The 27,497-nt window shown below is 38.2% G+C and overlaps 1 protein-coding gene across 3 annotated transcripts in view; it reads right to left on the reverse strand.

Annotated features, from left to right (window-relative positions):
- The window catches only part of LOC132818203 (RNA-binding protein Nova-1), a 283,933-nt gene that overhangs the window by 1,587 nt on the left and 254,849 nt on the right, over positions 1 to 27,497 (reverse strand). For 2 of the 3 annotated variants that reach the window (XM_060828981.1, XM_060828979.1), the window contains one exon: positions 1 to 1,225. This exon is cut by the window's left edge and continues 505 nt beyond it. In XM_060828981.1, the coding sequence (XP_060684964.1) occupies positions 218 to 1,225 (1,008 nt within the window). In that variant the 3' untranslated portion in view covers positions 1 to 217. The remainder of the gene's footprint in view (positions 1,226 to 27,497) is intronic. The other variant, XM_060828982.1, reaches the window with a different exon arrangement.

Genomic DNA, 27,497 nt, shown 5'->3' on the forward strand with positions numbered 1-27,497 from the left:
GAGAACTAAAACAGATTGAGAAAAATTACTTTCTATGAAACATCTGGTAAAACATATACTATTTACATATACACATCTTCAACATAGTCGCATTCTTTTGCATATAATATATTAATACAGAAAAAAACTTCACGTCTGCAAAGTACAGTACATACTTTCTTGTTGAAAAGGGGGTAGAGGAAGGGGGGTTAAAGAGATTCTTGTATGGGCCTGGAAATCACCCGACTTTCTGTGGGTTGGCTGCCCGAACGCCTTGCTCATAAGTGATCCGCTGTGTGATTAAATACTGAGCAGCCTGGGTAGCAGCTGGCGTTCCTGTAATGGTCACCTTGCGATTCCTTGTGCCAGGCACAAACTCCCCCTTTTTGGAGATCTGTATCCTTGCACCAGTCAACTCCTGATATTCCACTAATGTTTTCCCGCCTTTCCCCAATATTGCACCAACTAGGTTTTCTGGGACCGCTATTTCGACCACGTCCTTTGATCCATCTGTCGATTTTTCTGAGCCAAGGATGGCACTGGCAGCCAGCGGAGAGGCAGCGCCGAAGTAGCCATTTGTGGCAGCAGTAGCAGCAGCAAGGCTACCCAGGGCAAAAGTCCCCGCTGTTCCACTAACCGGGCTGCCACCGCCCGAGGCTTCATTCGCATATGTAGCCAGTAGGTTTGCTGCGGCTGCTGCGGCGGGATTTGCACTGGCTGCAGCTGCAGCCAATGCACCCGTGGCTGCAGCTTGACTCAAGCCCAAACCCAGTGTGTTAAGGTTATATCCATAGCTGGCTAAAGTGTTGAGTGCAGAGGTGATGGCTACCAGGTCATTTCCTGTGAAGCCGGATAAAACCGCTGGGAAGGCAGCGACTCCAGCGAGGTTAGCGTGTCCTAACAGCCCCGCAGCAGCCGCAGCAGTTGGTAACACCTCAGCAGTGTTGGCATAAGGGGATCCCGTTGGGTTGGAGTTAGCCACCGGACCAGTGACATTGGCATAGCTGATATTAAGACAGCTGCCACTCTGTGGGTCCTCCTGGATTTTCTGAATGATAAGTTCGACGGCTTTGCGGTTTTGTTCAGGCTCCCCACTCACCGTCACCACTCTCTCCTGCAAATTTATCCCGTCTGGCTTTTGAGAGAGTTGTACCCAAGCTCCTGACTGCTCCATGACAGCTTTCACTGTGGCACCACCCTTCCCAATGATCAGACCTGCAGTGCTGTTAGGAACAATTATTTTCACCTGTAAATAAAACAAGAACATCAGTATGGCACTCTGTCACCATTTTCAAAATCTACATGTATGCGCACTACTGAGATGAAAGATGAAAAAATGTTAGAATGTGACATTTTCCTCCATTTTGCATCCAAATAGATCATGCATAACACAATAAGAGGAAATCTAAGACTTACCCTGCTTTGCACTGCAAAGTACACCTTACTTCAAGGAACCACTTACAATGTTTACTCTTATTGTTTTACTGTTACATGAGCTGTCTTGCTAAATTAATGCCAACCTGTTGTGATTTTTATGGTGTATTAAGTTGACATATCCACTGGGAAATGGTGGCAGCCATTGTTGTGTAATTACATAATACTCCAAATATTTATCTGAAGGGAGGAAACAACTTATGTCTGATCAACCTGGGTTTCGTTTGAACTTGAGTCTCAGCAACAACATTCCAAGTAGCAAGCATATTTTAAAAGAAACTTTTAGATAACCAATTTTGATGGAATGTAAGCAAATTTCCATGAGGTGAAGGAAATAACAAACCCTTTCCAAACAGATCAACTTCCTTTTTAGTTCAGCTTTTCCAATCTAAAATATTTGCAAAATCTAAAATGTTTCTCCTTCATATCTGTTGACATTTTTCGCACCACTTCACCATATTGCAATAAACTTTAAAACCACCGCATTAACTATTCATATAAAATAATGATCATAACTACATTCTAAAATCCGCAGCAAAGTGACGTGAACTGCATCAACACAAACAAAACGGAGCTATGCAAAAGTAAAGATTAATTTACTGACACCAGGTTGGAGTTTGAAAACCACAGTAACACTGCTGTAAATATTATAATTAAAATTAACTCTTTTGTATAAACAGGAAATGTTGGAGAAACTAACAGGACTAGTAGTACCTGTGGAGAGAGAAACAGTTAACATTAATCACATTGGACTTGAACCATTAACTTTGTTTCTCCATATATGGTGACAGGCTTGCTGAGTACCTGAAGCAATTTCTGTTCTTACTTCAGTGTCTGCACACTTTGCTTTTATTTTAATGTGCTCTCTTGTCTTGGTTAATAAGAGAATTCTAAGGGTTTATAAATTGCACTTAATAAACAATGTAAAACAAATTATCGCAGAATTAAGCCTTTCCATAGTGTTCAATTAATAAAGACAGAATATTTAATAAGGGTAGACATAATAGAGGAGATTTTGTGGTGATACTGTCCATACCTCTGGGCCAGAAGCTCCAGGTTCAAGTCCCAAACCAGGGCTTTCTGGGTGTGGAAGGTATGTTCATAATGTGGCCTAATAGGCTGATTGTCAGTCTGGAAGTCCTTCCAATAAACCTGAGGGCAGGTGATAACTGTGAGAGAGTTTCCTGGTTGGCTATCCAGCAGAAAGCACTGGCAAATTACTGCACAACATGGACCAATCTAATGGAAGTCCATGGCCCAACTCTCAGAAAAGAGAACAGGAGAAAAGATAGACAGGTAGAGGGAATGTAAGACATTTTATTATATTTACATGTGCAAGCAGCTGCTTGAAAATGGCTTATTATTAGCAGTACATTTTCAGATTTAGAATAAAGTAGCGAAGATAAGTTTCATCTCCTTATCACTCATTCCTGCTGAAAAATGGGGATACAGTCAGCCAATGTTGAAGATAGGAATTGCTGCCCATTATATACCCAAGGTCAACCTCACTCTATATTTCAGTGGACCTCAAAATGTGCAATCAATGTAACCATTTGAAATAAATGGGAGGTTTGTTGCCATACATGCCAGATTTTGTGGGGGAAATAATGATGAGGTGACTGATAATTACTGTTATTAAGCAATTTCCTCTATCTGTGCAATCAAATCAGGGAAATGTTGAGAGATTGGTTTGCTTTTCCACAAGTACCATTAACTGAAACCTTGCCACAAGATTCAGTATTCAAACATTTGTAGGCTGAAGCTGCATGTACGTACTCAATAAGTATGCCAGACAAAAAAAGGGCTTGCCAATTCAAGTGCAAGTGAATTGTTAACAGTGAAATGAATCTCAATTATGGGAAACATCATCTCTGGAACTGAAAATGAAATGACGAGTTTAATTCCTTCAGATTTTGCTTATTGTTGGAGATTTAAGAGAAATTAAAAGCATGCCTCAATAAGGATCCTTCAATTATAAGTTGCTGTACAAAAGTCAATTAAAAATCTTGCAGCTGTAAATGCAATGAGTGTTTGCCCATCACTGGGCTCCCGTCTCCACTGCTTATATTGGATGCCTTTGTGTGAAGCTGACTTGTCTGCCATGTGCAAGGCCAGTATAAAGCCTGAAGGTACAGTATTCTCTCTTGCTCTACCAGGTGCCAGCCACTATCCAATTTCCAGTCTGTTCAAGGGAAATATGAAAGATGCTATCAAGGAACTCTCATGTCGGGTTATGTCAGAATGAAAAAAAACCATGGAATTGTGAACTTTGCAAGTGTGTAACATATGCTTCTTTTGCTACATATCTTGCACTGTTTGACCCTCTTAAAAAAATTAATATTTTCACAATATGTAACAAAAAGAAATCTGGTCTTTTCCTTCAGTCTTCATTTTAAAATAAACAATCGATCTTTTGTTACTTGTCTTAAAATGCATGTGATCCATCATAGGTCTAGCATATAATATTTAAGTTTTAAAAATTCATAGTATAGGGACTCAATGTTCTTAAGCTTTAACGATGGTTTCATATTAATGAATATAATTTATATTAAGAAGCTATAGTAAGAATTAAGAATTTATAGTAAGATGCAGATTTTCATATTAATTTAAATGAACTCCAACTTTGTTGCCCGCTATTTAGATCACAGAAACTTCATGGGTTGATTTTCGGTTACCATTCAGCTTTGGTGAAGCAACCAGTCATTCTAGTATCTTAAATACAATCAAATCTATAAAAGTGTAGCTTTAGGCTTGTGACTGTAAGTTTTGATGACAATAATACTATAAGCGATAAAGCAAACCTAATAAAAACAGCTTTTAAGCATGTGTTATCAATTTTCCCAATTTAATTTGTTTAGCTGAGATAAGCTGAATAAAATGAACTGTTCCAAAGGATGTTACTGGAAAGTGATCAAGATTTATGTTCTGATTTTCAGAAATCATTTTAATACAGCAGTGTTCCAGCCAAAGATTACCTTGAAAGCATGTACATGTTAGTATCCTTATAAAATACCAAAACATAAAAGCATTTCCAGTAACCCTACGTGGGGATACAGGGGTAATTTTCAAGTTGCCACCTGGGTCTGTCAGTATATCACCCAGTCTTTAGAACCTATCCAAATTTCATTCCATCGATTTATCGCCTAGAACAGCAAGGTTGACAATTTTCACCTCACCCTGTGAGCTAGAAAATCACTGTTAATGTTTGAAGAGGTTCACAATTAGTCAATAATTTATTTTGTGCGACTAAAATATTTATATTTAAACAAAAATAAGTAGCATTTCAATATTAAAATGATATTCACACTCTGATTAAATAAATACAAGTGCATTTTGAAAAAGTATCAACCCAACATGTTATAAATATGCATTGGTCCTGAATTATGGAGACCTCAAGGAGGTCATAAATTAACTGTTCCAAGCAAGAAGATCATCAATTTTATATTAGCTGCTTAATGAACTAGAAACATGCTATACATTTCATACAGATGTCAAAATATAAAATTCACACAGAAAGCTTTATGTCAGAATATAAATTCTGTCTTACACAATTTCTGTTTTCAGTTATTGGGTTTTTAAAAATAATCCAATTCTTCCAAACTAAGTAATTGCTGTAAGGTAAATATCTTTCTTATAGCTTCAACGTAAAGTGAATGAAATCTATTGCCCATTGTTTAAGCGTAACTGGCTGCAAATTCTATAATGTTTCGCACTCATCAAAGCTGTCATGTCCTTAGGCGAACCACTTTCAAACAATTTATCTGTAATCTTTCATTGCATCTTTCTTGCCAATGGTTATTGAAAGCATTCACTATTCCTTCTTTTCATTCATTCTTATGTGTTAGTTCTGTACAAACAAATGTCAAACAGCCAGGGGCAGGTTCAAAATAAACCTATCAAATTTTTGAGACTGGAATACAAGAAGACACATTTTACTAGGTTTTCCTATCAATGGCTATTTGGAACCCAGCATGTGGTAGTTCATTTCCTATGTTCAGATTATGATGCAGTATCGTGATGTCATCACTTTCCAAAATGTGTACCTGACACAATATTATGAACTAGTGTATGACCAGGACATCAGACCAAATTCTGCTTCCGGAATTTGATGTTTCTGCTAGTGTATAAATCACCCAGCAATTTGTGGTAAGGTAAAGATATTTTATAAAATGTGAATCAAAAATTCCTGCACTTGTACGTAAACTGGTCATCTTACTGGTCAACTGGTCAACTGGTATGTAAACTTGTACGTAATCTTATTGCAAAAATTTAGGATTTGTGCTTAACTGTGACTATGTTTTAAATGTTAAAAAAAATCATACAACACCAGTTTATAGTCCAACAGGTTTCTTTGATATATTAATGAACCGAAACCTGCAAACTATTCTAAAAGATAAAAGACTTATCAGCAATCTAGGTTTGTTCAATTATATCATTTCAGTTGCATGACACTGAGATCTTTTGCTAAAAGATCTGTGTCTTATTATCCTGTTCCACAGCTACCTGATGAAGGAGCAATGTTCCAAAAGCTAGTACTTCCAAATAAATCTGTTCGACAGTATTCTGGTTTTGTGGATTTTTATCTTTGTCCACCCCAGTTCAACACCAGAATCTCCACATCATGTCTTAAGTGATGAGGTTTATGTTTCTTCATTGCCAATCAACAACTGTGGCTCAGAAGGAGAACACCAGAAACTATGGAGTCTCATTCTTAAAGGTGGCAAATTGTCATTAGGGAATTTTAAAACTTAAAATGTAAAATATTTTCCATTCTGTTTCTTTTTTCCTCTGATCATCCTGTACCTGATTTGAAATTAGCTCATCCCCTTGCCTTCCATACATTTTCTTTTGCTTGCATCATAATCATTAAAGCTCATTGTTGAAGAAGCTGTTTGCTCCATTGCTTGTCCCGATTCAGATGCATTGTTGTCCTGACTGCATTACAAACAGCTCACATTTTCAGAAACGTACAGGCGAAATGCTTGTGTTGAAGCGTTTAGGAATAATTCTAATAATGGTGCATGGCATGGGATGCTTTAGTCTAACAAAATCTGAGCAAATTTAAATTACTTTCCAGCCAAGTCACATGGAATATATGTTGTATAGTGTAAGGTGGCAACATACTCTCTATCCATAGGAATGGCTGTAAACTAAAAGCAGTTTATTCTGTGTGAATGTAGCTAATGATTCCTATGCCACACTTTTAGCAGAACAACAAACGTTTTCTTCGGGTCAGGCAGCACCACGAGCCATTAGATCTATGGGGCATGTCAGTCCTTATTGGTATAATTGAAGTACGCCAAGTAGGCCATACAAATTGTGGCTGTTGGCATTGCTTGCTGTGATGAATTGACATAGGTTCGATGAATTTTGTTCCCTTGGTATATTAATGGTGTCAGGACAATGCAAAAATAACAAAGAATGCAGAACATTACTGAAGATTTTCCTTTAAAAGGAATTACTGAACTTACAGGCACAGATACTTGTTCAAATATATTTAGTTTTAGATTGTGAATTTGATTTTTTTTAAACAAATGATATGTTAAATTCTTTAACATTGACTTCCAGATCACAGGGCTGCAAGTGATTAGTATCCATGTGAGATCCTCTGTGCATCACTTAACACTTGGACTACATATTTTCTAACCAGGACTGATGACTACTTATCTGATGCAAAATAAAAACTGGGGATGCACAACACAGATAAATCATTTTACCATGCCACAACAAAATACAATCCTATTTGTGCATGTATTGTATAACTGGGGTCCACCTAAATTGCAGTGATTAGTCTGATATGATAATAAGCCTAATTATGTTACTTGATCCTACGTGGTAGGAACTTTTACTGCCTAAATTACAAATCTCCTTTGTAGGCTAGTTTTGGCAACATACTGGATTGACATTTTACATAATGTTTCAATATGCTTTAATTCAGTCAAATTGAACCATGGCTGAATTTACACCACTGGTTAGCACTGTTAGAAACCTGAAATTGCTTCCAAATGTAACTGCATTTGGAATTGCTTCTGGGATAAACAAACATTTGGGGTACATTCGCTGGTACTGAAGTTTTTTTATCAGCAGACAAGATTTCTTTGGTATTCTGAAGTTCTGAAGATGGGTCACTGGACTCGAAGCATTAACTTTGCTTTCTCTCCACAAATGCAGCCTGACCTAGTTTATTTCTCCAGCAATTTTGGCTTTTGTTTCAGATTTCCAGCATCAGCAGTTCTTTATTTCTTTTTCTTTAATATTATTGTTTTAGAAAGAGAACTAGAATAAACTATCAACAGTACGAAAGTCATTTTTAACATGATATATGAGAATGGAATCACCTGAGGTGTTCAATCAGAAAGAACTTGAATATCCTACTTTAAATCTCATCACTCTTTAAGCAACCGACTTTATCTACAAATAGTCAAAGGCAGAGTGGTGGTCTTGTTGCATAACAATAACATACTTAATCAAATAAACTATGCTAAGATGTTTCCCAAGAGTATTATAAAGATACGACATTGAGCTGCATATTAATATATTACGTGAGATGATCAAAAGCTTGAGAAACATAATTAGGACACAATTTATTTAAGTACCATTTCCTGGAACAATTTAAAATTCTAAAAGCCAAAGTTTAGACAAACATTTTAAACCTATTTAGATTTCACCTATCACTTCTCAATCAGAATACAGTTTCATGACTTCCAGATATTATTTTAGATGTCAATAATTAACGTGCATATTAATCATAGTTGAAGATGTATCTGTCTCAATATTTCTTTATACATAAAAGCCTCCTACAGCTTCACTTATTATTACTTGAGTTATTATTTAACATGACTATGGTAAATTATTAACAAGTTTTTAGGATGACTACACAATTTAAATCAATACAGAGATTTTGTCCCAAATGCGAGATAATATAGAGTATTGTAAAACAAAAGGGTACACTTCATGCTTAAAAAAAATAAAAATCTATTTTCATTCTACTTTGGTTGGTGACTTCAGCAAAAATCAAATAAATAAACAGGTCACAAAGCAGCTCTAAATCTGTTTATGAACAACATTCAGAAATCAAAATGTTTGCTTTTTAACTAAAACATGTAACAACAGAAATATGAAGCAGATGAAATTTGACTTGTAACAAGGAATATTTGATTGGGCCATTTTCTGGTACAGGGATCACCATGCAGAATTATCCATTGCTCGGTCCTGTTCAGGTAAGCAGTGTGCAAACTTTGTTCTGACTGCTAATTTCAAACTTATGCAAACATGCCCAAAACTCTTAAATGCAGCCTTTTGCCTTCAAATGGAATTGCTGTTAACAAGTTCAAGATGGTTTGATGGGAAGGTAAAGGAGAGGAAATGGAGCAACAGGCCAGAGTGTGCTATTTTCCAGGTTTTCCAATGTAGCCTGAAGGCTTGAGTGCTAGAGGCAGACATTATTTTTCTACAGGGGCTCCAAAAGGCAGAAGTTAAGAAGAAAACAGGAGTAGGTTTCCCAGGAAGTCAACTCCTGGAGCCTGGTCCTAAAGAACAAAGAACAAACATCCTGGTGAACCTCCTCTGCACCCTTTCCAAAGCATCCACATTCTTTTGGTAATATGGTGATCACAACTGTATGCAGTATTCCAAATGTGGCTGAACCAAAGTCCAAAACAACTGCAACATGACCTGCCAACTCTTGTACTTAATACACCATCCGATGAAAGCATGCTGTATGCTTTCTTGACCAATCTATAGACCTGCGTTGCCACCCTTTAGGATTCAATGGACCTGAACACCCAGATCGCTCTGTACATCAATTTTCCCAGGGCTTTTCCATTTACTATATAGTTCGCTCTTGAATTGGATCTTCCAAAACGGATCACCTCACATTTGCCTCGGTTGAACTCCATCTGCTACTTCTCTGCCCAACTCTCCAATCTATCTATATTCTGCTGTATTCTCTGTAAATCCCCTTCACTACCTGCTACTCCACCAATTTTAGTGTCATCTGCAAACTTGCTAATTAGAATACCTATACCTTCCTCCAGGTCAATTACATATATCACAAATAGCAGTGATCCCAACACGGATCCCTGTGGAATACCACTGGTCACAGTTCCCCATTTTATGAAACTCCCTTACACTACTACTCTCTGTCTCCTGCTGCCCAACCAGTTCTCTATCCATCTAGCTAGTACATCCTGGACCCCATGCAACTTCACTTTCCCCACCAGCCTACCATGGGGAATCTTATGAAACGCCTTACTGAAGTCCATGTATATGACATTTACAGCCCTTCCCTCATCAATCAACTTAGTCACTTCCTCAAAGAATTCTATTAAGTTGGTAAGACATGACCCTCCCTGCACAAAACCATTTTGCCTATCATTGATAAGCCCATTTTCTTCCAAGTGTAAATAGATCCTATTTCTCAGTATCTTCTGCAGCAGCTTCCCTATCATTGACGTCAGGCTCACTGGTCTACAATTACCTGGATTATCCCTGCTAAACAAGGAGACAACATTAGCAAATCTCCATTCTTCTGGGTCCTCAGTCGTGTTCAAGGATGCTGCAAATATATCTGTTAAGGCCCCAGATATTTCCACTCTTGCTTCTCTCAGTAACCTGGGATAGATCTCATCCAGATCTGGGGGCTTGTCCACATTAATGCCTTTTAGAATAATTTCTTCCCTCCTTATGCCGACTTGACCTAGAGTAATCAATCGTCTATCCCTAACCTCAATATCCGCCATGTCTGTCTCCTCGGTGAATACTGATGCGAAGTAGCCATTAAGAATCTCACCTATTTTCTCTGACTCCATGCATATCTTTCCTCCTTTGTCCTTGTGTGGGCAAACTCTTTCTCTAGTGACCCTCTTGCTCCTTGTACATGAATAAAAGGCTTTGGGATTTTCCTTAACCCTGCTTACTAAAGATATTTCATGACCCCTTTTAGTCCTCTTAAGAGTCTAGTTCAGTGACTTCCCATGAATGGTCAATGTCAGTGAATAGCCCTTCAAAATACATCACCTACACACCACAAAGACAATTTCTCATGCTGCACAATGCATCACAGAACCAACATTCACCCAACAGAAATCAGGACTTATGCCCAACATTCAGAGACTCCACGGCACGCACACACAATGCTGCAGGCTTTGCATTTGCCACTTGCTGCTTCCCCATTCCTTCAGCTGTTCTGTGGTGGAAGACACATCACCCAAACACAATACAAACTAATTTGCAATCTCCACTCTCTCTTGAAAGACAAGACAGTCACGGAAAACAGCTGAGAATAGGTAAGATTTGGATATGCCTTCATCAACTGAATTGGAAGAGACAATGCTCTATATCATGGATGGCTGTGATTGAGACTGTTGCATCCAGTGTCACTAAGATTTTATAATGGTTTAATGATCCTGCCTTGTGTCCTTCTCAAATTCTAATTCCTCCACATCTTGCTGACAGGCATGAAATGCAAACTTCAGATGGTGTAAGCATGGAACTCTTTATTTCTACCTCACTCGTCTCCTTCCACATTTTTGCTGTTTAGGACACAAGAACTGGGTCAGCATGGTGGCTCAATGGTTAGCATTGCTGCCTCAAAGTGCTAGGGTCCTGGGTTCAATCCCCGCCTTGGGCAACTGTCTGTGTGGAGTTTGCATATTCTCTCCGTGTCTGTGTGGATTTCCTCTGGTTGCTCCGATTTCCTCCCACAATCCAAAGATGTGCAGGTCAGGTGAATTGGCCATGCTCAATTGCCCAATGTGTTAGGTGTATTAGTCAGGGGGGTAAATATAGGCTTGGGGAATAGGTCTGGATGGGTTACTCTTTGGAGGGTCAGTGTGGACTTGTAGGGCCAAATGGCCTGTTTCCATACTGTAGGGAGTCTAATCTAAACTGCCATTTGGGCAGCCGATGCACCTCATCATTAAGAATGTGAGTGGCTTTATATCTCTGATGAAGAGACATTTTCATTTGAATAGATGTGTGCAACCACTAGCGCAACAAGTACCATCAGGGTAATACAGAATTAGGATTGGGACTTGCTGAGTCATTGGGCAAAAGTGGCTGCAGCTAGGCCAGGGAAGAAAGATGCTGAAAATGTGTTGCTGGAAAAGTGCAGCAGGTCCTGAAGAAGCGCTCATGCCCGAAACGTTGATTCTCCTGCTCCTTGGTTGCTGCCTGACCTGCTGCGCTTTATCAGCAACACATTTTCAGCTCTGATCTCCAGTATCTGCAGTCCTCACTTTCTCCAGGGAAGTAAGATGCAAGGACACATGAATGAGTTGCAGGAGTAGGCTATTCAGCCTGTCAATCCTGTTCCACCATTTAATAAGATCATGGCTGATTTCTTTGTGGCGTCAAGTCTACTTTCTCTTCTGACTCCATGATCCTTCTTTCCTTGCTGATAAAGAGCCTCTCCATCTCAGCTTTCAGTATATTCAATGATCCAGCCTTCAGTGCTCCCTGGGAAATAGAATTCCATAGACCAAGAGGAAAAGAATATTTTTACCTGAGTCTTAAGTGGGACAGTACTCATTTTCAACTGTCTCCTTGAACTGGTCTCGCCCAGAAGGGGAAACATCCTCTCAGTATCCACCCTGTCAAGTTCCCTCAGGATCTTATATTTGAATTAGATCCCCTCATACTATTCTAAATCCCCATGGGTATGGACCCAACTTTTAATCATTAGATTCATTTGAGTGAATCTTCCCTGAACTGCGACCAATGCAGTCATATCCTTTCTTAAGTAAGGAGACCAAAACTGTGCATAGTACTCCAGATGCAGTCTCACCGAGACCTTGTGCAGCTGCAGCAACATTTGGAAACCTTTATACTCAGTTTCCTGTACACCGATTTTTCCGATATTCCTTTTTCTTCCTAATCATGTGCTATTCCTGCATACTAACCCTCTGTGAATCATGTGGCAAGGGCCCAAATCCCTCGATGTGGAATTTTCCCCTCCCTAGACTGAGGTGGTCAAGGATGAAAAAGTGAGGAAAATACAGTGAGAATGAAAAACTTGATGCCTTGATCCTTAGAAAAATAAAATTCCTGATTTTCCTACAAGCTTTAAAGGGCTACATCATGTCAGAGTACATTAAATTTCCAACATATATAATTTCATGGCACTTGCAATTTCCTCCCCTTGTCGAAGAAATTAGCATGAGCAAGTATCTGCCAATTGCTTGTCAGGGCCATCATTCAACTCTGCCTTTGCCTCAACATCCTTGCATGCTGCTTGTCTACCATGGTCTTTGAACAACAGCAAACAACCAGCCCCAACACATTATCATGCCTGGTCTTGGACCAACTCAAACACCACTTCAGCACTTCTAACAATTCAGTTTAAGCTCAGAAATACCTCAGACTTGCAGGCATCTGCCAGGTCACTTTGCACATGGGGACAGACATGTATCTCATGCATCTAATCTTATGGATCTTAGCTTGATTTCTGAGCACTCACTCACTTTGCATATACTTGGAGGCTATCAACTTCTGTGGCGTGCACTACCTTTTAGAGCAGAGAGAGAGGCAAGCAGCTTGTCACAGTGGGAAGTACTGAATGGTCAATAAGTGGAAAGCATTGAGTTCCATCAATATCACCAAAAGCATGTGTCAGCAGCTTAACAGCAAACTCATAGCATATGCTTAAAGTAAATGACTAGGCTTGAAAGTCAAACGGGAGCAGCAGTTAGATGGATCAAGGGGACTAGGAGCATTCAAGTATGCTACCACAGTCAGAAGGCATGTACAGTTTCTGTTCAGGGTTGACAACTGTTGATCAGTACCTGTCCTACAGAGTTTGGGGATCTGCGTCCTTGCAATTGGTGGATTTGGTCGCAGTCAGTCCTAGAGGTCAACTGCAACCAGTTCGAGGATTACAGACAGGTCAGTCTGGGTGCTATAAAGACTTCAGTGTGTGGTTAAAGTTTCCTGCAATGAGACAAAAGGAAGGATTGAATATAATGGAAGTGGATGTAAGAGCAGTTAGCAAAGGTGCAGGAGCAGCTGAGGTGGCTAGACATCCTGAGTGAGTGAGTAGGAAGCACAGAAGGTTTAGCATAGGGAATGATGAAGTGGGTGAGAGTGTACATGAAGCATGTCATAGTGAGAGCTGTAGTTTGTGAGTCTTGGTGAGATGAGTGTGCCGTGATAGAGCTTGATTGAGTGACAGCCTTGTTAGTATGAGCTACTGGAGAGAAATGGTGGCTCTTTCCCTGGTCTACTTTTTGCAATGCTGGGTATTCATTTTAACCTGGGACTCAGCATTGACATGTGTTGCTATCTGTGTCCAGGCTGACTGGGTCTGGTGGCATGGCATCCTTCAGTGGTCCACAGGAAAAGCATAGTTCTCCTCTCCAGTAACCTATCCACCAGTGCATCCAGGTCCCTATCTACAAACTGGGGTGGTTTTAACTTACTGTTTTGGGCTCTGTCCTCAGTGATAAGGGGTGTGTACCACAATGTGAGGGTTAGTTACTGTCTTGAGGTGAAAATGTGTTGCTGGAAATGCGCAGCAGGTCAGGCAGGTTCCAAGGAGCAGGAGAATCGACGTTTCGGGCATGAGCCCTTCTTCAGCAGGCTAAAATAAAAGGTAGGGAGGAGGGACTTGGGGGGAGAGCATTGGAAATGTGATAGGTGGAAGGAGGTCAAGGTGAGGGTGTTAGGCCGGAGTGGGGGTGGGGGCGGGGGCAGAGAGGTCAGGAAGAAGATTGCAGGTTAGGAAGGCGGTGCTGAGTTCGAGGGATTTGACTGAGACAAGGTGGGGGGAGGGGAAAATGAGGAAACTAGAGAAATCTGAGTTCATCCCTTGTGGTTGGAGGGTTCCTAGGCGGAAGATGAGGTGCTCTTCCTCCAGCTGTCGTGTTGCTATGGTCTGGTGATGGAGGAGTCCAAGGACCGGCATGTCCTTGGTGGAGTGGGAGGGGGAGTTGAAATGTTGAGCCACGGGGTGGTTGGGTTGGTTGGTCTGGGTGTACCAGAGGTGTTCTCTGAAACGTTTCGCAAGTAGTTACTGCCTTGCATGACTTGATGAGGTGTGCAGCTGGTCTTCAAATATGGCACTATTTGCATAAATATCAGCGGTCTGGCAAAGGTGAACACTTCCACCTTTCCTGTTGCCCAATTGCATAAGAAAGACTGAAGGGCTTGCCTCTATAATTAATGAGCAGAGGGCTGTGAACAATGGCTGATTGGTGACATGAATCTTAATTGATGAAAATCCAACTGAAAATGGGAAAAATCAGCGCACAGAGTTCTACAATCTCTCTTTGAAATAATACTGCATGTGCTAGCTCACCAGACAGCAAGGTTACATATTAGTTCTGCAACAAAGAATAACATGAGGATTTTGATGGTGGAAAACTACAGGAAAAAGCATGCATTGACAGGTATTTGATGCTTTATCAGGCTACCTCAAAGCCCGTTGTCATTGTCTAAATCTGGCTTTAACATAACACAGGATTTTGCGCAGAGATTGGAGTCCATCCTTATCAGCAAGGACACAGTGGCAAATCATAGTGCTGTACCAATGGTGGCTGTAGTTTCAGCTTCCATTGCTATACAGTCAGAAACCACAGAAACCATCCCAGTGCTGCAGTAGAAGCTCAGACTCAGATCAGATCAGCAAGCTCAGAGTGCTGCCATCAGGACTACAGGTATCAGTGCTTAAAGGGCAATGCAGTGTCTCACATCAATATGTGCTCCTGCAGACTGCTAGGATTGTTGAGATGCCCTGACAGGGCATGAAGACTGCAGCAGTTCAAGAAGGCAGGTCACCATTATCTTGCCAATTAGGGATGGGCAATAAATGGCACCTACATCCCGTGAATGAGTATCAAAAAAAAGGCAGTGCAATACAAGCCTACTACTAACTTTCTATCCACCAGCATTTGCCCTATTATCATTACCACTCTCCAATGCCCTTGCTAATGCCAACCAGCCTATGCCGCTGTCATCCATGCTGAGGTGGGAGCCTAAAGGCCCGCAGTTGTTTGCAGTCAGTCTGTAAAACCATCTACATTCTTTCTCATGTAAGTTACTAGTAATGTTGCAACTACAGGGGTAGTAATGTACTGAATTTCGAAACCAGGCAAAAGCACTAAAGAAATGCACTAGGGTCACTTGTTGATTGTTGTGTGTATTATTGGATAAAATTGAGGTGAAATAAATTGGTTGCTTTTATTTCACTAGGAGGCTGTGATGGTAAATGAATGGATTGAAACTTGGGAAATTGCAGAATAACTGTGATGTGGGAATGACATCTGAATTGGGCTCTGCTCATGGAGGGCAGATGTCCAGATAGATTTCCCCTTTGTCTTGAGTTGGCTTCCAAAGGCCTGATTGTAATGACTAGGTCCCAATGATGGCAAGTACATATGGCAGATGCAGCAACACCCTGATGTGTACTGGAGGGCTGCCCATGCTGATCAAAGAAGTTGAACTGTTGTTTTGGGATGCTGATGGCCTGCTTCACAACATTCCTGGTGATATATAGCTTTCATCATTAACATACTGTCCTCCTGTGGTTGTGTTACAGTGGAGTGACATATGCCAAATGTAGAGCATTTGTCCTTGTTACCCAAAAATGAACTCCTGTTTCCTTGGTATTTGTTTATTCATGGTGTGTGGGCATCACTGGCTGTGCCAGCATTTACTGTACATCCCTAATTGCCCAGAGGGCAATTAAGAGTCAATCACATTGCCTTAGGTTTGGACTCATATGTTGGCCAGATCAGGTAAGGATAGCAGTTTCCTTCTCTAAAGAAGACTAGTGAACCAGATGGTTTTTTTTTGACAATTGATAATGGCTTCATAGTTATCATTAGACATTTAATTCCAGAGTTTTATAAATTCCAGCATGTGTCCTCCATACTAGGGTTTATGGATTAATAGGGTTGTGTTAATACCTCTCAGCCGTTACCTCTCTCTGAACTGACTGTCACATGATGGATGCATCAGGTTTGCTGATAGGAAAGTGAGCATTCTCCATCAGGATCTTTTAGATGTAGTTGCACACTGATTAGAACTTTTGGAGTGGCAGCTTTTGTCATCCTGAAACATCTCGCTATTAATGCGTGGGGCCCACAGAGCCTAGTGCTTGAGGCTATTTGCATCCTACACTATCGGAAGTTCCACTGGCCTTTGGTCCTGTTGCTTCTCTCTGTTCAGGGAGAAGACAATGATTCTTCATCTGTACAGATCTCTGTCAATACCTGACACTGCTACAGTGAACTTAGATGCTAATAATGTTAGCTACTTCCATGTGTTAGGATTGATTGATATAGAAATCACTGGATCACAATAATTTTAACAGGCACTGGCAGTATATTCTCTGCTCTGCTCTGCAGCTGCAGATTAGGTTGCAGAACATGGCACAGTTATGTCACCATTTCTTTGATAAAATGCCTCCAACACTGCTTCTGGCTGAGATGCAGGTCGGACAACTGTTCCCTAATGATCCTTTGTAGTTAGGGCGTTTCACTGAGTATCCCATTCTCCTCCTCCAGTTGTACACAGCCACTCCCTGCATTGTGTCGCATATGCTCCACTTTCATGTTGTGCTGGAGAAGGACTGCATTTGTAACTCCAAATATAATATGGCTTTCTTCTTAGGAGCCTTCTAACAATTCTGACCTTCTTTACCATTTCATTCAAAAATATTTGCTCAACTTGTTCAAGACTACTCAGCGTAAGAATTCTACTAGCAACACTGCAGCATCTGGGAGTTACATGGTTTTGAATTTCAAATAGCATTGGGAGTGAATTGAAAGGAACTGAAAGAAATCTGGCCTATGCTTTTTAGTTGCAGGCTTCTGTAGCATTGGCACTTGAAATGCTACCAAAATCAATTCCATGGCCATGGTTTCTAAAACTCTCTAATACAGGGGTTAGTCTTATGGAATTTCAGAGTCTAATGTGGGTCAATTTTAAGGGATTGATTGATTTGATCAGCCAATAGTTCCATTTTCCTGGCACCATGTGACTCTCAGTTTGGTAGACAGTGAACTAGATAGGGTAAAAAATGAGGTCTGCAGATGCTGGAGATCACAGCTGAAAATGTGTTGCTGGTTAAAGCACAGCAGGTCAGGCAGCATCCAAGGAATAGGAAATTCGACGTTTCGGGCATAAGCCCTCCTGATGAAGGGCTTATGCCCGAAACGTCGAATTTCCTATTCCTTGGATGCTGCCTGACCTGCTGTGCTTTAACCAGCAACACATTTTCAGCAGTGAACTAGATAGGCAGAGTTTTTCTTTGTCTAGTGATTTCTACGTTCCTTTGTCAACTTGTTTATTTCCATCAAATCTGAGAATAATTTTCAGATAAATATACTGCAAATCCTGGGCAGATACAATTGCATTTTCAACAGCTTAACACAGTGGTGTTATTATTTATTGTTACCTCATTGCTAATAAGTGTGAAGAAAATGACACTGCTCTTCTACATATTGCTATATGTGCTTGCAGTTCAGGATCTGCGTACTTTGAAGGGATAAAGGATTAAATGTCAAAATTATTTTCCACAAGTATGAACTTTACAAATATTTTCCATATTTACAAGGGTAAATATGCTTCTATACATCGAAACATCATATTTTAGTGTGTGAATTAAGCTTTGCGTTAGTCAGATATTTTAAACACAGCTTGATCTCACTGCACCAATATTCCATTGTCATTTACTTAAATACTGAATATTATTGTCACTTGTTGTTGGGATTGCTTACATTAAGCATTTCTATGCACAATAGAAAGTTGAAAAACTTCAATGACTCCAAACAAACCCTGTCCTGTTATCTGGCACATTGTTATCTTGTAGGTAGATTTGGAAATGTGTTGGTCCAGTTGATGCACAATCTGAGTCCCAGTAAATTCTGCAGTCAGTGTTGTAATCTTTCACTGATGTTCTGAAATTACTTCCAATCCATTGCAATAAATAGCAGGTTGCACTTGATGGCAACCATCATTCACATATTTTATACGCCACAAATGCAGTCGTGATAAAATTATTTTGATTGTTTGAGCAAACCTAAATTTTGCTTTCAGTTTAAACATAATAGGAAATATAAAACATCACAGAAAAGCTTTCATACTTGTTAGTCCTTCAATCTGAACTAGATAGTCCAATTGGATGCAGTGAACTCCTTTTCTGTTCAAATCAAGATTGTAGCCCTTAAATTCATTTCTTTCCAATTTCATTATAATTGAATTTCATCGGAAGTTTTGTTTATCTCATTGTTCAGGTAACACAAATAGTCAGAACGTGGGCTTCTTAAAATTTAGACTACAACAATGCAGCTTTGTATACAAGAAGAATACTCCTATCATTTGAAGATCATGCTTGATTGTCTTATAAAGAGAAGTTAAGGTAGTTAAGACCAGCATACCTATATTGCTCAGTACTTGTTAGTAACTACAATGTGGAATTTCACATTATAAATAGAATTGTGTCATTATTGTGAGTATTCCGTTCAAATTATAAAATGGAATTACTTTATAAAGCTCCCTGAACATTTATTCCCTGCTGGAGACACTTACTATTTAGTATCCCTTCACATTTCCAATGGCTATCCAACACCTCCATAGGTATGATAAGTTTACATTTCAATTTCCTTATAAATTATAATGACTACATTGTTAATTATAATATAATTGCTTCTAACTAATGTACATTTTCCATGCTAAATGGATAGGATTCAAGATTGGAGTTTAGACAGAATTTTCTTTTAGTTAGATGATAACTGACAGTTAACTGCCAAACTTTGTTTAAATTTAAGCTAGCAAATTGCTAACACCTATTTTGTTCAAGTGAAACAGGCACAATGACTTTTTTTCATGCTCTTTCTATCTGCAAAGAACCATACCATGTATATTAAAATGAAACAAAGAACCACATATGTTGGAGACCTGAAACAAAAATAGAAATTGCTGACAAAACTCAACAGGTCTGACAACATCCGTTGGAAGAAAGCAGAGCTAAGATTTTGAGTCTGGTGATCCCTCATCACAACTGATAGCGGTTGCATTAAAAAATTGATATTTATGCTGAAGGTGAGTTTGGAAGGGGGAATAGGGTTGAAGGGAGATGTGAATGGATAGGTGGAAATGGAGCTGAGAGAGAGATATGAAAAGAGTAGGCAAACGTGGAGATTATGGATGATAGGCTTGAATAGAAGAGAAGCTGAATAAGTGATAATGACAGCTGAGGCTGGTAGAATGGGAAGTCTGCACTGAAAGCAAACCATGAATTGTGATAATAGGCCTGAGAGTGAGTGATGATGGGTGGGCTGTGCTAAAAGGAACCTGCATCATTACAGGATCAGGGTGTGGCGTGGGTTTAAAAAAAAAATCAACTTTCTACAACAGGGTCTTGCAAACAGACAAAGGAACATGATATTTCATAAAATCTACCTCTGATTGGGATGCCTTACATGCCTGACCTTATGCCAGCATTACCATACAATCAATGTTCACTTCTCATGAAGTATAAAAAGTTGCTCCCCTTTAAACTGGTATTCTTGCCAATGCAAGGTGAACAGCTTTGACAAAATATGTCTTTTTCAGCAATGCTCAAGCTCTGTTCTACCAAACAACTATTAATTGTAAGTCGATCGATCAGCTACAAAGATCAAGGTTATAATATATTGTGTCCTAATACCAGGCTTTAAATTCAATAAAGTAGCATCTACTTTGTCAGCAGATATTTCAATTTCCCACACAACTCATTCTTATAGGCTTAAGTGCTTCCTAATGGAGAACTGAACAGTTAACAGCTTTTTTACAGAATTAAAAGCTGGCAAAATACATGGTAAGTCTAATTAGAATTCAAATTTATGTAGCAGTAGACAAATAATTTTCACTAAAAATGTCCTGACTTATATTTGTTCAAAACTATCAGATTTCCTTGAAAATAAAGATTAATTCATGAAATGTTGAGATATCTTCTTCCCACAGCTGTCTCCACTCTATTAAACTTTCAGATCTAGCAAAATTGGCTCGACAATTTCAGTGCTGAATTAAAACATTACATGAGGCAGTCTATATGACAGTGCGATGCTCACAATTCTAGAAAATATACACAATTTTGTTTACTTAATTCAAAATTAAGATACAGAAAAGATAATTTGGGTAATTTATTGCGATCATTATTCTGATCAAGATCAAGGATATTGGTACCACATTTAGAATCTTTTGTGCTTGAGAAAGTCCTGTTTTAAGTATGCATTAGGTGCAGAATGTTGTGAATCCAATATACTTCAATTGGAATTGTATTCCAGTTTCTGGGTTCCAGACTGACTATCATGAATAAATAATCATGAAACATTGAGATGCATCAACAAACTATCTGGTCTACTGAGTCTCACACAATAACGGTGTTTGAAGGATCAAGATTAGGCAATTTGCCTGCTAGCAAACATACTCAGACATTCACCATTATTTATGTAATCTCTATGAATTATTAGTTGGGGGTGAATCAAAAATAAACTAAGGCCAATCTAGGAAAATGAACTGTTGGAATAAACTGCTGGACTGTGCAGACAATATGGTTTTGCTGTAAGTCTTCAGATATGTCTGTGCGAGTGGAAGACATTTTGAGTAGGTAGGTGGCTACTTTTTAGTTATTAGAATCCCTGGGAACCTGTTTTGAGTTCCTTCAGGAGTTGTAAGGGATTTCCAAAGTTTGATCCAGAATTTGCTCAAATTTTACCTCTACTCTTATCAGGAGGTTGTACGACCAAGATGGGAGAGGAAGGTACTGCACCTCTCCAGAGGCAAGCTGTTGTCTCTTCTATTTGAGAAACATGGTTGTGGGAGCAGGATTGAGAAAGGGATATATATTCTGATGTTCTTGACATATAATACCTTCAAAGATGTTGAAAGTAGGTTATGGATATAACATTAGAGCATGTTAAAACTTAATTGGATTTACCTAATAGGGTGAAGGGAGGGACAAAATATCAGATTCTGTAATAGAGCTGACTAAAGGAGAACACGAGAAATGGGTAAGGCAAATTACTGTGCTCACAACAATCGTTTAGATGAGTGAGCTAATTGTTTATGGGCATAAAAGAGAAACTCACTTCATTTGAAGATACAAATAGAGTTTCTGCTATGTTTACTACTGCATGGTAATTACTATTTCCAACGTAATGAGGAAGCAATGTGCTTAATTGAGTGTATAATATGTGAAAGGATTTTTTGCCTTGAGCCTGTTGGCTGTACATGATGAACTTAAAAAGAAGAATTTCGATAGCCATTTTCCCTCCTTACTACCCTGGCCTCAAATCAATTATCAAACTCTTGCTCTCAGACTGGGTACCTTTGCAAGTTATCTCTCAAAGGAAGGCAAGAAGTAAAAATTAATAAACGAGAAAAGAATCCAAACCATTGCAATAATCTCCCTTTATTTAGTAGCTATGATTAGGATTGAAAATCAGATTTAAAATTACTACTTAGATAAGATTTTACCATATTATTAAAAAGAGCTTCTGATGAAAAAAAACTAACATTTATATTCTTTCAAACAATGGTATGCGGTTTCTGATGGCCTACCCTTAAAAGAAACAAAATTAGAAATTGCTAAAAAAAGCACAACAAGTCTAGCAGCTTGTGTGGAGTAAAAGCAAAGGTCATGTTTTGGGTCCAGTGACCTTCTTCAGAATTGTTCTGCTTTCTCTCCACACATGCTGACAGACCTGTTGTTTTTTTTCCAGCAATTTCTGTTTTTGTTTCTTTAAAGAGATTTTAACGATAACATTTCATAAATTCAAACCAAAATCTCAAAGCGATCTTTTAAAGAGTTAAAAAAAAACTGTAGTTGCTGCAAATCAGAAACAAGAACAAAAACTGCCGAGGTCTGGCAGTATGTGTCAGGAGAAAGCAGAACAATTCTGAAGAAGGTCACTGGACCCAAAACATGAACTCTGCTTTTATTCCACACACATGCTGCCAGACCTACGCAGTTTTTATTGTTGTCTCTGATTTCCAGCAACTGCAGTTTTTAAAACCCCTTTAAAGATCTCCTTGAGAAAATTTATTTTGATCTTATCAAATGTTATCTTCAAAGTCCCTCTTAGGAAGAGGGAAGGAAATATATATGATAAATTATTGTTTCTTATTTTGTGTATGTTATGTAGGAAAAGACATAACTAATTTAATCACACAACTTGAATTAAATTGGCAAGAAACTAAATTACTGATTTTTTTAATTGTTTCACACTTCATTATCCACATCCAACATTGCCCATACACCTTTACTGCAAAATACTGCAATTATTTGTGCTAACATTGCATGACAAAATATGCACACTCCAACTGCAAAGAAAAAAAACAATCTAAATCTCTGGATTGTAATTCTTTATGGCACAGAACTTCTAAATTATGCTGAGAATAATTAACTTAAAACAAAGACAGAATCAGGTCAGCAAAAGCCAACTTTTTTTTGTTTGAATTGAAGAGTTAGAAAATGTATTCATCAGCAAAATAGTTGAACACATATTTATTAAACATGAAGTTCTTAACATTTGAAAAATACTACTGAAAGTTCTTTTTCCTCCCATGATTGACTGCACTTAACTAAACTGAAGCTTAATATTCTATGTGTTCTCAGGATTGGAGGGATACTGACAAGGCTGCATTTATTCCTCAGCTCAAGCTATCTTTTAGTGGTGATGGGTCTTCTTAAACCCCTGAAAACTGTGATGATGATGCTTCCGTAATAGCGAGTTCCAGGTTTTTAAAATTCAAATTATACTTTAAATAATGAACAGTAATATTGTGCATAATGATGTATTGTCTTTAACTTGCATATCACGTTTAGCTTTTCATTTCTTTGATAATTTGTGCAGAAAGGTGAAAAATACAAAATTGTCTCCAATTATCCATTACAAAGTATAGAAGCATTATACTGAAATACATAAGAAATTTAAAACAAAAATATAACTTTATTCACTGTAAAGAACTACATATTCCACAACGAGGGTCTCTATTATGCATAAAAACCCGTAGAACAACAGAGGAGCACTCAAAATCAGTTCAGGATATTAGTCATACAAACCAAGTTACATGAAACAGAATAAAGCAAACAATGCTGGAAATAGACAACAGGTCAGGCAGCATCTGTGGCCTTTCAAGTATTGCTTTGATGAAAAATCACAGGCCTGAAATATGAACTCTGTTATTCTCTCAACAGATGCTGTCTGATCTGCTGAGTATTTCTGGCACTTTTTTCTGATTCAGGATTCCAAAATCTGCAGTAGTTTATTTTTCAAATACAAGAAATGGACTTGATTACCTAAGACATTTTAACTGGTGTCTGTGTCAGGAACATGTTCTGTGAAGAGCATTCACTGCTGTAGTTCATTATAATTTCTTTTTATTCATTCATTTTGTGGATGTGAGCGTCGCTGGCTGGCCAGCAATATATTATCCATCCCTAGTTACCTTTGAGAAGGTGGTGGTGCGCTGCCTTCTTGCTTACTTTGACAGCCCCCTTCTTGTCCTATCCCAGCAAGCTACATACTGGACAAGAACTGAAATGTTGTTGGAACAATATAATTTCCAAACTTCACATATCCCTTATTTGAACATATGGTGCTGTTCCTTCATCATCACTCAGACAAAAACCTGGAAATGTCTATGTAGCATACTCTGGAAACATCATTATCACAATTTTGAGCTGTTTAAGAAGAAGACCCATTACCAAAAAAAAAGTAAATAAATGCAGCCTTGTCAGTATCCCTCCAATCCTGAGAACACATTAAAATAATGCTTTCTGAAAAGTAGTTCATGGTTAATAAACAATGATAGCAACATTGAAATAATTTAATGTTTATATCTTTGTTTCAGTTGAGTTTTGAATCATTACTTTAGATAATTACACTAAATCTACACAAGATAATTTTCTTTATGGTTTTGGCAGGAGAAAATAAATAGTAAATTAACACTGACAGTACTTGCAGCTTCACCGACATTAAGAATTTCAGTCCCAAACACCTCTAGCATTACTCCAAGACACCAAAAATATGGTACTTTATCAACACATTTAAAGTATGTTCTTCTTAATAAATGTCACTTTATAATAGAAAGAAAATCTTGATTTCATCAATATATCTGTTGCTTCTAATTGAAACTACCATGTTTTTGCTTTTTTAAACCTTGATATTATCATTAATGCATTTTCCATTTTAAAGTGTAAATTGTATTTTAAATGCTAACGATTATAACTAAATTGGTAATCTGTGAAAGGCTATTTGGGATAAAATTCCAAATACTAAAATTAAAAAGAACAATTCAAGTTATTCCTCCATTGCTTCCTTGGTCTATATGTCCTTTCATGAACCTCTCTGCAATCACCGCCACCAGTTATCTGATGTGAGTAAACCTAACTCGGTCTAACAGAGACCATAGTCCAGATGTTTTAATTTCCAAAACTATAAACTTATTTTAAATAAGTTCAAATACACAATATTGAAGCACTGCATTTCCACATGGCATTCCAACCAGCATCCTGAGCAAGAAAAGGCAACTGAGGGAGTCATTGTTTTAACTGTGACATAAAATTTATAACTCTTCTACTTCTGAACTTTCTTGATAAGAATAGATACATTATGAGTTAATCTGATCACTTCAATATGTTCCATTAGGTCTACAAAGTACAATTAGTACAAATGATAATATTCAGCTATGGACTGTATGGATCAGATTGATTTGTGACAAGTTCATAGGCCACCGATTAGGCTAGATTGTGCAGAAGAAACAAATGAAGCATTTGTTGTCTATACTGATAATCTTCTCCATGAATCAATCAGTCTGATCCAAATCTCCAACATGTTACCCATATTATTTTGTATTACTCTTCTTCAAACAATTAACTTCAACAATTGGTTATGAGAATTAAATTCACACTTCAACCACCCTCTGTGCAAAGGTTTTTAAAGAAGTAATCTCTCCTTTAGTTCTTCAATTAATTTAAATTTGTTTCCACACTTTGGGAAAAGGACATGATCTTAAAGTATTTAGTTTATAAATTTAATAATCTTGAAGACTTTTTAAACCACCCCATGACATTTCAGCTCCAGCGAAAAGAGAAACATCCTCTCCAGTGTCTCCCTATGGCTGGTAACATCTGATGAATCTATTACATCTTTTCTTTCATTTCCAAAACTATAAAGAATATTCCAATTCCAATCTAGTACTAGCTGAACATTACTTTCCTGCTTTAGTATTGTTTGTTTCTAGATAGAAAAGTGTGGCTTCAGTTTGCTTATTTTGTTGTCTTATCTCCTAGGGATATGTCTTCATTCTACATCAACACACTAAGGTCATTTGCTCTCTACTCCTTTTTAAAGCTTCCCATTTAAAGCATGTCTTCTTTTGACTATTTTTATTTCTAAATCATACAACTTCATATTTTCCTTATGAAATTGCATCCTTCACAATACTATTGTCTATCTACACCCTTTGAGTTATTTACAATCTGCTTTGCCTCCGACACTCTCACTAATTTAGTGCAATAAAAAGCTGCTCCTTTTATGATTTTATCTACGTCATTCATGTTTACGTGAGACTAGCTCTAAAGAGGAATTCTTTGAAAAACTACCTTTTAGTTGACAAAATTTCTGGTCACCCCTAAATGTCCTTTCTGCCCTCAACAATTTCTTGATTCTCTTTAATTACCTTTTCTCTACATTTCATGTGATTTTTCACCAGAATGCTTTCTATTTAAAAAAAAACCAAGTCCACCACTGTCTTTTCTTCAAATTTTGTCATTTGTTCAAAGAATTATATAAAATGGGGCTAAGCATGTCCTCCTTTTTTGAAATTTGTTTTGGAACTTTAATTCTAGCATACTACAGTAGATTACCATCAACAGAATTTGAACAGACTGGCCCAAATGTTTTGTATTTTCTTGCTCATGGGTCCATTTTATATCCTTTATCTCAGTTTCCTTTCAACATGCAAAAGTTATGATTGAAATCTCTATTTATTTTTCCCATCTCTTCTCAGGATCCACATTTTTATTACCATTGCTCGATTGGTCTTGCTTGTATTTCACTGGATATATACCACTTTGAGATGTCTGGTGATCAATGAAAGGTGCTACAAAATACAATTCTTTTCTTGTTCATTTCTCTTTGTGTATTTATCGATACTTACAGGTTCAGGATGAAACTTAAATTAGGTCTATGTACTTAAGTCCAGCTATAGTCAATCCTGTAGGTCCAACATAACCAGTCTGAAGATGAGTGGTAAATCAGCCAGGGAGATGCACAGGTATAAGTCAGGAGCCCAGTTACTCATCAGTTGGGATTGTAATTTCAAGTTGGTTGGGAGATTTTTTTTTGGGGGGGTGACTATGTTCAGCCCTGGAGTTCTGTTACTGAAGGTGATGTTGGCTTTTTAGGAACCTTTGTGGGATAGACAAGATGGGGCAATCTATTTTGGGAATGGAGGCAGTTTGCTGGGATACCGAGTGGCTAATAATTGTGAAGAGTCATAATTCAACATGTTAGATGGGTGATGATAGAATATTGGAAGGCATTGTTTACTGCTGGAGAGGAGATTTATTGAAAGTCACTACCAGCCTAGCTTCAATGGAAGGCCAGTTCATCATGATGGTTAGAGTATTAAGCTGTGTGTCTGGGGCACAAGTGATAAAATGCTTTAAATAAAAACTTAAATAGAAGAGATAGGTGGGATTGTGTGAAAACTCAAATCTATGACTTACTCTGTGAAGAACTATTTGAAATGAAAATGGCTGCCAGTGTTTCAGATTGGGTGGAATAATAGGATTTTTCTGTCTGAGGGAGTCAATTCCAATTGTGAGTAATATGAGGCCTTTCAAACAGCAATACCATTACTTTGGTATTTTCAAAGTACATGTTAAGGTTATCTCTAATAATAGAATTCTATATGCGAACCACACGCAGAGATACAACTATGTTGAATGCAAATGCTGGTCTTAAGCAATCCTGAGCATATCATTGGACATAGTCATTTCTGTGATGCAGAAATAGTCAATGGAGACCTTTAAAGTGGTACAAACACAATCCACTGTCTCACAGGCTGTTCAATGGAATGGTACCCCTTTC

The sequence above is a fragment of the Hemiscyllium ocellatum genome, chromosome 8, assembly GCF_020745735.1.
Source record: "Hemiscyllium ocellatum isolate sHemOce1 chromosome 8, sHemOce1.pat.X.cur, whole genome shotgun sequence".
Classification (NCBI taxonomy): Eukaryota; Metazoa; Chordata; class Chondrichthyes; order Orectolobiformes; family Hemiscylliidae; genus Hemiscyllium; species Hemiscyllium ocellatum.